Source organism: Chiloscyllium plagiosum, unplaced genomic scaffold (genome assembly GCF_037043375.1).
Source record: "Chiloscyllium plagiosum isolate Xiang-an unplaced genomic scaffold, Cpla_swu_hap1 HiC_scaffold_2, whole genome shotgun sequence".
Lineage (NCBI taxonomy): Eukaryota > Metazoa > Chordata > Chondrichthyes > Orectolobiformes > Hemiscylliidae > Chiloscyllium > Chiloscyllium plagiosum.
Window position 1 is genome coordinate 129,585,520 of NW_028270140.1, and position 13,138 is coordinate 129,598,657.

General features: G+C 40.3%; 1 protein-coding gene across 1 annotated transcript in view; it reads left to right on the plus strand.

Annotated features, from left to right (window-relative positions):
• The window catches only part of cenpu (centromere protein U), a 55,599-nt gene that overhangs the window by 40,635 nt on the left and 1,826 nt on the right, over nucleotides 1-13,138 (plus strand). The window contains exons 8-12 of the mRNA XM_043705755.2: nucleotides 1,401-1,518; nucleotides 4,733-4,811; nucleotides 10,731-10,778; nucleotides 10,872-10,933; nucleotides 11,224-11,380. Coding sequence (XP_043561690.2) covers nucleotides 1,401-1,518; nucleotides 4,733-4,811; nucleotides 10,731-10,778; nucleotides 10,872-10,933; nucleotides 11,224-11,380 — 464 coding nt within the window. The remainder of the gene's footprint in view (nucleotides 1-1,400; nucleotides 1,519-4,732; nucleotides 4,812-10,730; nucleotides 10,779-10,871; nucleotides 10,934-11,223; nucleotides 11,381-13,138) is intronic.

Below are 13,138 nucleotides of genomic sequence, written 5' to 3' on the forward strand. Positions count from 1 at the left end.
GTGAAAATAATTGGACATGATAGGCTGCCGAAGCTCACTTGTTTCAGGTGACAGATGAAGTTTAATGTGGAGAGATGATACATTTTGATTGAACATAGAGATGTAGTAGAAAATGAAGTGTGTGCAGGAGCAGAGAGATTTCAGTTAATATGTTTGTAAGTCACCAAAGGTGAAAAGTCGAAAAGCTTGAGCAGTTAATAACATGTACAGTATCTTAAACTATATTAATAGCTATATAGCATAGAGGAGCAAGGAGGTTATGTTAAACTTGTTAGAACTTATTTTGAATACTAGTTCAACCTCAGCTGATGTACTGTCTCAATTGATTATGTTAACTTTGCTGTTAAGGTAGCTATTAGCACAATCAGTTGGGATTGTTCAGCTAGTTCTGCCAATTGCGGAATCACTTAACACTAGACATTTTGGGTTTTGCTAGCATTGCCTAGTTGATTACATTCCTAGCTTTTGAAAGGATGTGAACATATTGGAGGAAGTACCAAAATGATTTACAAGAATGTGTCTGGGGATTAGAAAATTGGGTTATGAAGATAAATTAGAGAGGAGGAGGTTAGAGAGAGATTAAATGGAAGCTTCCAAAAGCATGAGGGGTGTTATACAGATTGGAATGGTTGAAACTTTTCCCTCAAAAGGATTGAGAACAAGTGGGCATAGGTATAAGGTAATTGGTAAGGTAAGCAAATATGATGTGATGAACTTTTTCACATAATGAGTAGTTAGAATCTGGAACTCAGTACCTGGAAGTGTGGTAGAGGCAGGTTCAATTGAGGCATTTAAGAGGACATGAGATGATTTATTTAAATAGAAACAATATTCAGGGTTATGGAGAAAAGGCAAGAAAATGGCACGAAGTTGTAATGTTCATTGTGATGTCAAGTCACTGTCTCCTGTTCCAATTCTGAGATTCAAGCAAATGTAAATAAGTCATTTTATGAACTTAACTGATTATCTTAACTTTGCTGTTAATGTAGCTATTAGCACAATCAGTTGGATTGTTCAGCTAGTTCTGCCAATTGCGGAATTACTTAACACTAGACTTTTTGGGTTTTGCTAGCATTGCCTAGATGATTACAGTCCTTGCTCTGACTGTTGTGAATAACCAAAGGAACATTTGATTTGAACAGCCATTCGTTAGGGGCTGGCCTACTATGTGGCACTGCATTAGCATTGAATCCTTAAATGTTTTGTTGCCTCTTCTTACCCCAGTTTCCTGTCTCACTAATTATACCCTTCTGACTTTTTCAATTTTATGATGGGATGATGTATCATAATTTTGAAATCCTCAAAAATAATGTGTTATTCCAGGGGCATTTAGAGAAATTTTCAATGCAATAAAACAACAGTTTATAGTAGTAATACTTTGGTTTAATTTGATCTTTCAGAGGCTGGTCCATCATCTGCGAAAATCTCATGTTCTGAGGATACAAAGAGGTTAACAAAAAATATCACTGACCTAGAAGTTGTTCTCAGTGATTTTGAGAAAATTGTTACAGAATACAAGTAAGTTCAAAACAAGTTTTGTAACATATAATCTATTATGGAACAATTTGTTTGAAAGGTTAATGAATCCTATAATACTCATCTGCCCGTTCAGTTGTGTTATGACAGAGATGGCCAAATCAACTCCGCCTCTCCTTCCTTGTATTTGCAACACAGTAAAATTAAAATATGACCCTTAAAATTGACTCCAGTGGTTCCTAACCAGACTTGAATAACCATTACCAGACACTATAAATTAGTGATACTGGACACTGTAACATCACAGGCTTGGTTTCTGAAGGCACCAATGTGTGCAGCTAGCTTCCAGTAGACTCCAAAGAATGTTCACTTAATATTTGTGACTGAGATTCTGTTCTCTGAACTTCCAAAAGGGAAGATAATGAGGAAGTAATCAATCCTTCATCCTTTAGCTTTTGTTACTGCAATCATTCTGACTTAAACAAAGTTCAAAGTTTGGTTTCTCTTTGTTAGATGGGTTGTCTCCACATGAGGCCCCAGATAACATTCAATATCTGCCAGCTGTTTGTGCGTAATGCATCTCTAGAACTGAAACATTGAAGAGTATTCTTTGAACAAGAATCAACCTGCAATTAACTTCCAGGCCTGGCCTCATGTTCAAATGTCAGCTTATCTGTTCTCTTCTTCAGTAAAACCAAACTGTTGGTTGTAGTCTAAAGGTCACCTTCAGCTCTCAACTGACAGTTCATAGCTCCAAACCAATAATGAGTTTTAAAACTCATGAAAAAAATCAGCAAGGATTCTAACAGTTGAATATTAAAGACTCAGTACCATTTTCCAAAGATTAGAAGAGGACATATGGTGTCATTGTGAACTTTTCTCCCTCAATCAAGGGCATCAAAATCCATTTGATAGTAATTAATTTGTTGCATGCAGAATTGCCCATTTCATTTTCCTACATAAACCATACAAATAATAGAATATCAAGAGTTTTAGGGAATCCTGGGACTATGATGAGTAGCTTAAAAATGTGTTGCTGGAAAAGCGTGGCAGGTCAGGCAGCATCAAAGGAACAGGAGAATTGACGTTTCGGGCATAAGCCCTTCTTCAGGAATGAGGAGGGTGTGCCAAGCAGGCTAAGATAAAAGGTAGGGAGCAGGGACTTGGGAGAGGGGCGTTGGGAATGCGATAGGTGGAAGGAGGTTAAGGTGAGGGTGATAGGCCAGAGAGGGGGTGGGGGTGGGGAGGTCGGGAAGAAGATTGCAGGTCAAGAAGGCGCTGCTGAGTCTGAGGGTTGGGAAAAGGTGGGGGGAGGGGAAATGAGAAAGCTGGAGAAATCTGCATTCATCCCTTGTGGTTGGAGGGTTCCTAGGCAGAAGATGAGGCGCTCTTCCTCCAGGCGTCGTGTTGCCATGGTCTGGCGATGGAGGCGGCTAAGGACCTGCATATCCTTTGCGGAGGGGGAGTTAAAGTGTTCAACCACGGGGCGGTTGGGTTGGTTGGTGCGTGTGTCCCAGAGGTGTTCTCTGAAACCTTCTGCAAGTAGGTGGCCTGTCTCCCCAATGTATAGGAGGCCACATCGGGTGCAGCAGATGCAGTAAATGATGCGTGTGGAGGTGCAGGTGAATTTCTGACGGATATGGAAGGATCCCTTGGGGCCGAGGGGGGAGGTGTGGACGCAAGTTTTGCATTTCTTGCGGTTGCAGGGGAAGGTGCCGGGAGTGGAGGTTGGGTTGGTGGGGGGTGTGGATCTGACGAGGGAGTCGCGGAGGGAGAGGTCTTTCCGGAACGCTGATTGGGGTGGGGAGGGAAATATAAACAGACCCCACTACCAAGGATATATTTCCCTCCCCACCCCTATCAGCGTTCCGGAAAGACCACTCCCTCCGCGACTCCCTCGTCAGATCCACCACCCCACACCAACCCAACCTCCACTCCCGGCACCTTCCCCTGCAACCGCAAGAAATGCAAAACTTGCGCCCATACCTCCCACCTCACTTCCAAGGCCCCAAGGGATCCTTCCATATCCATCAGAAACTCACCTGTACCTCCACACACATCATTTACTGCATCCGCTGCACCCGACGTGGCCTCCTATACATTGGGGAGACAGGCCGCCTACTTGCGGAACGTTTCAGAGAACACCTCTGGGACACCCGCACCAACCAACCCAACCGCCCCGTGGCTGAACACTTTAACCCCCCCCTCCCACTCCGCAAAGGACATGCAGGTCCTTGGCCTCCTCCATCGCCAGACCATGGCAACACGACGCCTGGAGGAAGAGCGCCTAGGAACCCTCCAACCACAAGGGATGAATGCAGATTTCTCCAGCTTTTTTATTTCCCCTCCCCCCACCTTTTCTCAGTCCCAACCCTCAGACTCAGCACCGCCTTCTTGACCTGCAATCTTCTTCCCAACCTCTCCGCCCCCACCCCCTCTCCAGCCTATCACCTTAACCTCCTTCCACCTATCGTATTCCCAACACCCTCTCCCAAGTCCCTCCTCCCTACCTTTTATCTTAGCCTGCTTGGCACACCCTCCTCATTCCTGATGAAGGGCTTATGCCTGAAACGTCGATTCTCCTGTTCCTTTGATGCTGCCTGACCTGCTGCGCTTTTCCAGCAACACATTTTTAAGCTCTGATCTCCAGCATCTGCAGTCCTCACTTTCATCTATGTCAATGTGTAAAGAAACAACGGGCTTTTCAACAATTAAAATGAGATATTTTAACCATAGTTGGTCATGTAATAATGTTCTGCCACAAAGTAATATGGAAATGGGCTCCCATACAATTATATCTGATCTCCACACATCAATACAGCTAAACTAGGGCACACCATATATTGTGCAGAATTTTGTTGACCACTGACTGGTCAAGTATGAGTAGTACCACACATTTCATGTTGATAATCAGCCTGAGAAATCTCTCACAGCAGCATTTGGGCTCTGTATCTTGAGTTTTCAATTTCTTGAACACCAGCATGTTCCACCTGTAACATTTGAATTTGAAATCATGCCTCTGGATCTGCTGGGTTATTGCTGACTGGTAGAGGACATTTGTCTGGTGTCAATAATGCTGTTATTTGTCAGATGGAACAAAGTGATTAAAATAAACACATGATGCAAACAAAGCAGTCTATGCAGGAAGATCCCTTGTGTTGAAGCAGCAACTTAAACAGAAACCTTTTTATTTGCTATTTTTGGATCTGCAGTCCATGCTTCATTAATGAAATGTAGTTTATGTTCACTTTCATAGGCAGTCTATGGAATCTAACATTTGCACAAAAGTAATTGACAGATTCTTCACTGATTTAAAGGAGCAAATTCTTGAAACAGTAAGTACTGCAGGAATACATATTTTCACAGCTCACTGCAAACCCTTATTTTGGTGCATCTTACCTAAGGGGCATCAAACTCAATTTAGGTCAGGGCTTCCCAAACTGCAGATCGAGTTAATTGTGACCGTGAGTACATCAGGGCCCAGGAGAGCAGTTACAGGAGTTCTAAACGGCAGTCGCTGGCTCATTGGCCCGAGTTCTCTGCTAATCAAAATACAATGATATTTCTGATTTACAGCATCCACGGTTCTTTTCTGTTAATCAGGATGGTCAGTTCCCAAACCAGCCAATCTGGTGTAGACCATCTCCATTGACAGATGTTCAACCAATGTTTGTTGTTACATAGAACATTGGCCTGTGAGGACATATCAGTGTTATTCCTCTTTTCTTTCTTTCTGGCATGCCTCCTGTTCAGCATGGTTCTGTTGGAGAGCACTGTACCATGCTGGTGAGTTTAATGTGGCTCTTGCATTCCCCTACCTCCTGATCCCACAGATGTCTGCACTCTGATGCAACCTGGCTGCAATGGCTTTTCACCCTGTCAGTATGAGAGAGAGTGAGAGCATTTTTGAGAGTGAGTGAGTGTAAATCAGTATCTGTCCCAGAGTGGGCAAGTGAATGTGAAAGAATATTGATGATGGGGGGGGTGAGTGAGTTAGAGTAATGTAGCATACCCACACCTCCTCACATATACACCTTTGCCTTTTATTCCTCAAATGGGATCACTGGATGAAACTGTTTGGGAGACATTAACTGGAAAGTAGTGTCAAAAGAGCATTCTTGACTTGTTGTGTGCATCTTGTAGATCATATACGTTATATGCCACTGTGTCAGCGGTACGTTACGACAAGACAGTGAATCCTTCTGTTAATTAAACCAAACACCCAGAAAAGCTCACCTCGCCTCGTAATCTGTTAAAACATGAATGACAGAGAGCTCCCAAATTCCACTATTTAAAGAAAATAATGTCAATTTATTCCTTAACTCTAAAAGTGAACATTTAACAACAACTATTCACAACTTTAAGCTCCCCTTTCTCTTAACTGTTTATTACCTGCCTCCAACTCTATAACAATATACTGTTCCAATAAACACTTTAAAATTATATCAACTTAATTTCAAAACCATACAGCGGCTGTTGTCGTCTGTGTCTCTCTTTTTCCAGCTGAAGATCTACCTGGGTTGTCGTCTTTCTTTTACTGCAAATACTTTTCATACGAAAAGGTATCTTTGGTAGAGTGTTTCGATGGCAGTTACTTTGTCGATGGCCATTACTCTCTGTCTGACTTTCAAAATGCCTGCTTTTTTTTTTGCCCCCAACATTGGATTGTCTCATTGGTTCAATGTTGGCAAAACAATAAATTCAAACAGATTTGGATTTTAGTATTCTGGGGCATAATTTAAACTGGTTAAATTTGAATCGTTGTCAAAACAGCAACCAATTCAGGTACCTATTTCACAGCCAAATTTTACGTAGTTTCAATTTTCCAGTTCACTCTGAGACTGCTAGTTAGTCATATGACAGGTGCTTGTAAGCTCTTAGTGCAAAACAGCATTCACTCTGTGTTAAAGGTACAGCACACGCCTTCAACTTCATAACAGGTAGAAGTAGTGAATGTTAAAGGTGATGGATGGGGTGGTAACCAAGCTGGTGGTATTGAGCTTCTTGAATTGGAGATGTACTCACAGAGGCAAATGGAGAGCATTCCGTCACACCTCTAACTTGTACCTTTTTAGATAGTTGACAGACTTTGAGGAGACAGGTGAGTGACCTGCAGAATTCTGAGCCTCTGTTCTTAGAGCTATGGTACTTATATGGTAGGTCTAGTTCAGTTTCTAGGTAATGTAATGCCCAAGATGGTAGCGATACCATTGAACGTCAAGGAGAGATGGTTCGATTTCCCTCTTGTTGGAGATGATTGTTGCTCAGCACTTATGTGGTGCAAATGTCATTTGCCAATTATCAGCCCAAACCCAGGTGTTGTCCAGGTTTTGCTGCATTTAGACATGGACTGCTTCAGTATCTTGAGTTGTGAATGGTGACTAACATGCTAGGATGTCAGACCAACAGCCACCAGAATATCTCAAACCCTTTATTCTTTTTGCCTTCAAGAACTCAGACTTGTTAACAAAACTGTTTTGTTTTATGAACTCAATCTTTGTGGATGAATCTCACAAACATGCGTGTAATTGTCAAGGAAGTTTCCACTTCTGTCTCTATGATAGAAGGAAGGTTATTGATGAAGCAGCTGAAGATGGTGTGTCCAGTTGAGGCCCTAGGACTGAGATGATGGATCTCCAACAACCACAACCTTCATCGTTTGTGCTAGGTATGATTCCAACCAATGGATAGTTTTCTGCCTGATTTCCAGTGACTTCAGTTTGGGATCTTGATGCCACTCTTGGTCAATTGCAGCCTTGATGTCAGTTTATTTCCCTCTGGAGTTCAGCTCATTTGTCCATGTTTGAACAAAGACAGTAATGAAGGTCAGAAACTGAGTGGTCCTGGCGGAATTGCACATTAGGGAGCAAGTTGTTGTTGAGTAAATGCTGTTCAATAGCACTGTTGATAACTGCTGTCAACAGTTTGATGGTCCAGTAGACTGATGGGTAGTAATTGGCCAAGTGGAATTGTCCTGCTTTCATAGACAAGGTATGCAAGAATGTTTTTCTACATTACAGGGTAAATGACGATGTTTTATCTGTTATTTGGTTAGCGGTATAGCAAGTTCTGGGGCACTAGTCTTTAGTACTATGACCAGAATATCGTCCAGTCTCTTAGACTTTGCAGAATAGAGTGCCTTCAATCATTTTTGATATCACATGATTAAACTCAGTTGCCTGAAGACATGACAATTGCGATGCTTGGGATCCTGGGAAGAAGCAGAGATGGATTGTTCACTCAGAACCTCAGGCAAATAGGTGCAAATGTGTCAGCCTTGTCTTTTGCATTCATTTGCAACACCTCCCCGTCAGTGAGGGTTGGCACATTTGTGGAATCGCCTTCTCTTATTAGTGATTTAGTTGCCATGCAGGATTCAAGGCTGGATTTAAGCTTGTATTCAGTTTGTTGGGTATCGGATTGTGTGGCTCAGTGTTTTGGGTACTGCTTTTGCTGTTTGCAGGCAATAACCTGATGTTGCAAGCTCACTTTTTGCTCTGCTCCTGCCTGGTATACCCTCATACACTTTTCTTTAAACCAGAGTTGATCCCCCAGCTTTAAGGTAATGGTAGAATGAGGTTACACTGGATTATGAGATTACTGATTGTTGGTGAATGCAATAGTGTGCTTGCTGATGGCCTGCAGCACCTCCATGGGTTCCCTGTTTTAATTTGCTGAATTGTTAAATTTTATTCTGTTTAGCACAATGGCAGTGTCAAATGACATGATGAAGGTAACCTTGATGTGATGATGTGAATTCTTCTCCATAAAGACTCTTGTGGTGATCACTTGTGTTAATATTGTCATGGGCAGATGCATCTGCAACTAGTGGATTGGGGAGAACAAGGTCAAATAAATTATTTTCTCCTATTACTGGTTGCCTCACCATCTGCTGATGGTCCAGTCAAGTCTTTTAGGGGTCTGATAATACAATACTGTTTTATTGTTGATTAAATTTCCCACCCAAAGTACATAGACACCATAAGTCAAGCACATTGAATACAGGGAAGTAACAAAATGATCACCTGTTGGAGTTTAGCGATTGCATTTGTCTGCCAAAGACTTGACAAATAATTGGATATTACAATCTCCTATGTCTGAAACACCTTTTCTTGATGATTCCTGATGTCTCCTTAATTGATTGAAAGACCTTGTGATACTTTATACTGAGCAAGCTGCAGCTTCCAAAATCCCAGAGATTTCTGCTGAGATTTGGTGACATTTATCTATGCATGCCAGGGATATCAGACTGACAGACACCTGACTATCTCAAACCTTTAATCTTTTTGTCTTCAAGAACTAAGACTTAGATAAAAATGTTTTCTTTTCTAAACTGAATCTTTGTAGAGGAATCTGATTTTTTTTCCCCTTGATGTGCATTTTCAGTTATATAGACGGGTAAACATTTAAAATGTAATATTACAAACTGTTAACCTGTTTTTCAATGAAGATTTTTTAAAAATTATACAGTAACTTATTTATTAAAGCAACCTGGTTATTGGATCTTCGTTTTAAGTCCAAAAAGAGTGAGCGTACAATTGGCCATTTAGGAAAATGGATAAAATTTGTTCAAACACATGAATTAGTGGAAAACAGTGCATTCCTCTTATCTCAGTCATAATGATGCAGTTCTGATCAAATAGCATTCTCCAAATAGCATATTTTCTTTTGGGGAAGAAAGTTTAGAAAAGATCTATGAGGAGTTTTACCAGAATTTCATGAAGGCAATTGGCAGGAATGATCTAGCAAGCTTGCGCTCTTTCATCTGGGAAAATTAAAAGATGACCTGGTGTACTTTTGAAAATTTTTAAAGGGGTTCAAGAGGATGAATGTGAAGTAACTAAAGCGGGAAGAGGATCGTATTAACTTTAAATAGGGGCGCAGACCCATTCAGCCAAATAGAGCTTAAAAATGTGTTGCTGGAAAAGCGCAGCAGGTCAGGCAGCATCAAAGGAGAAGGAGAATCGACGTTTCGGGCATAAACTCTTCTTCAGGAATTCAGCCAAATAGCCAATTTTCATGTAATGATCACAGCACTGAAAGAGACTATTTGGCCCATTATGTCTGTGCCAGCTCTCTGCAGATGCAACTACTTAATCTCACTCTCCTATCCTTTCCAGGAAGCCCTGCATCTTTTTCTCTGAAGATGCTTATCTATTGCCTTTTGTAAGCTATGACTGAATTGCCTCCTGCAGATTCTCAGGCAGTGCATCCTAACTACTTGGTGTGTAAACACATTTTTCCTCATTTTTCTTGTGGCTGTTTTGCCATTCCCCTTCAGTTGTGTCTGCTGTCTCTCTCTGGCAATAGGAACAATACCTAATCTGCCTAAAACCCCTCAACCTTCTCGAGGACAATCCTAGCATCTGCAATCTATCCTTGTAACTGAAATCCCTCAGCCCTGGGACTTTGCATCCTTTCTAAAGCCTCTACATCCTAAGTGTGGTGCCCAGAATTGGATACACAACTTGAGTAGAGTTTGAACCAGTGTTTTATTAAGATTCATCACATCCTTCCTTTCTGTTGTATTCTATACCTCTGTTTTAAAACTCAGGACTCTGTGTGCCTTTTTAATCACTTTTTCAGCCTGCTCTATTACCTTCAACAATCTAGGTACATATAACATCAGGTCTCTGTTCCTGTATATACTTTCGCACTTCCCTGCAATAAACATCACCTGCCACTTTTCTGCCAAATTCACAAGCCTATGCCCTCATGAAATATCTGTTTCTCTTTTATCCTGAATACTTTCCTGCAAGTTTTGAAATTATGTTCTTCATGTCCAAGACTAGATTATTAATATGTATAAAAAAAAATGGAATGATTCACCAACACCTGAGGGATCCCATATTATACATTTTTTTTTAAAAGGATAGACAGTTCATAGCTGTGCTCTGATTCCTGTCACTCAGTCAATTTTATGTCAATGCTACAGCTGTGTCTTCTATCATGTGGGCTTTCCTCAAAATGATTTTTAAAGTTAATTAACCAAATCAACCAGAAAAATATATTTGGCTGTTGGGGTAGTACTTTAATGTAGAACGATATTCAAACTGCTAGTTTGGAGCTGGCAACCTTCTTTAAATTTAGTGTTCTATTTTCTTGAATAACATTCCATATCTCAACATTTTCATTTGTAATTGACTAAACATAATTTGTCCAAATTGTTCAAATGGAAAATTTACTAGAGACAGGTTTTTCACATGGTATGTTTGCCCATCCAGATTGACAACATAATTTTTCTTCTTTTAAAGATCCATCAAGTGAAAGATCTGAAGAATTTGGAAAGATCAAATGCAAGGGTAACTATGGGACGTGATGTTAATATTTAATGTTTTCAGTATTGTATAATGTTGAAAATTGAGCTGACATTATCTAATATTCAATATTCATAGGTGATGACAACCTTCAACAGGACAAGACAGCAGTTTCTAGTAGCTCAGAAGGAATTGAATGAGTAATGCTAAATTTTATTTTATTTTAAATCCATCATTTGACCCAGTTTATGGTTGTGCTTAAATAAACTACATCTTTGTTTCGAGTATAATCTCTGTTAATATTTTCTTGCAAGCAAGTTGATGTGAGGTACTTGATTCTAGTAGTGCACCACAGTGATGAAATATAACGTATTTAAATGCACAGTGGTGACATTACTAATAATTTAAATTATAATCCAGTTACTTTAGATCAGTTGAATTTCTTTCCTTACTAATCAAAATTTGAAAATAATGTTATGATTGTTTACAGGCAGGAATTACAACTCAAATACTTACGGAAGGAGTATTCTGAATTAAGTCAAAAGAAATCAGATTTGCTACATGCAACACAATTCCTGTCTGGTTTTAAACAACTGCAAGCAGAATATATTGAACATAGAAGCAAACACCCTGGTGAGAAACAAACGGTAAGACACTTTTTGTATCCATTGGTGCTGCTTATCTGTAAAATCCTATTTTATAACTTAGTCAGTCACAGAGAAGTTCAGGTTCTGACAACCTTGCCCTTGAGCAGGGTCAACCTACTTGATTTATGGTAACAGGCTAGAGATACACCAACATTGTCAGCAGCTCCCTCTTTCATAGTGTCTAGCCTGAAAATAGAGACATTCTAACTGTGTTTCGCAGGAAGAAACGGATGATTTTCTTTCTACTAGAAAGCAAAGGTGAGCAAGGAATTGGACTGAAGTCATAGATTTTGTTAAGGATTTTAATGGTCTAGAGAAGAATGGGAGTTTAAGAAGGGAAGATGCTAAATGCAGGCTTTAAATTATTTAAAATTGAATGGAAAAACATGCATTTTGAAGTGGAACCATTCGTATTCAGGTACATAGCTAAATGATTTTGTGACAGCAATAACAGTTCTGATACAAAGGAAACTAAAGGATAGCATGTTCAAGATAACCCATATCCTTTTGCATCAGGTATTTTGATTTTCATAATTTGTTTATAAACCTCTCCGATGGATAAATAAAGAACTCCTTTAATTTGTTGTTGGTTACTTCTAAAGCTGCTTTTGTTATAGTTATAAGCACAGAGATAGTTACAGAGTCTTACAGCATGCAAACAGACCCATTGGTCCATGCCGACCAAGTTTCCCAAACTAAACTAGTCCTACTTGCCTGCATTTGGCCCCTATCCCTCTAAACATTTCCTATTTGTGTACCTGTCCAAATGTCTCTTAAATGTTGTAAATGTTTGCATTTACCACTTCCTCTGACAGTTCATTCCATATAAAAAAAAACACCTCCTGTGTGAAAAGTTGCCTTCAGGTTCCTTTTAAATCTTCCCCCTTTCACCTTGAACATATGCCCACTAGTTTTGAACTCAGCCACCCTAGGGAAAAGATCTTTGCTATTCACGTTATCTATGCCCCTCATGATTTTATAAAGCTCTGTAAGGTGACTCCTCAACCTCTTACATTCCAGGGGAAAAAGTCCCAGCTTCTCCTATAACTCAAACCCTCCATTCCCAGCAACACTTTGGTAAATCTTTTCTGAACCCTCTCCAAATTAATAAAATCCTTCCTATATTAGACTAGATGGCCTCACCAATATCCTGTGCAACTGCTACATGACACCCCAACTCCTATACTCAAGTGATCTGAGCAATCAAGGCAAGCATGCTAAACACCTTCTTAACCACCCTCTCTATCTGTGACACAACCTTCAAAGAACTATGTACCTGAACCATCAAGTCTTTCTGTTTGACACTAACCTGGGCCCTGCCGTTTAACTATGTAAGTCTTGCCTTTGTTTACCGAAATGCAGTACCTCACATTTATCCAAATTAAACTCCATCTGCCACACCTCAGTCCATTGGCCCAATTGATCAAAATCCCTTTGTCATCTTAGATAATCTTTTTCACTGTCAACTATTGCACCAATTTTGGTGTCATCTCCAAACTTACGAACTGTGCCTCCTAAATTCTCAAACTAGAAGTGGTTCCACGACTGATCCCTGCAGAACACTGCTGGTAACAGACCTCCAGTCTAGAAAATAACCCTTCTACCACCAAGCCAATTTTGTATTCAATTGACAAGCTCTTCCTGAATCCCAAGTGGTCTAACTTTGTTGATTAGACCACCATGTGGAACCTATCAAAAGCCAAGTAGACAATTTCTACCACTCTGTTCTCATCAATCTTTTTGGTTACATCCTCAAAA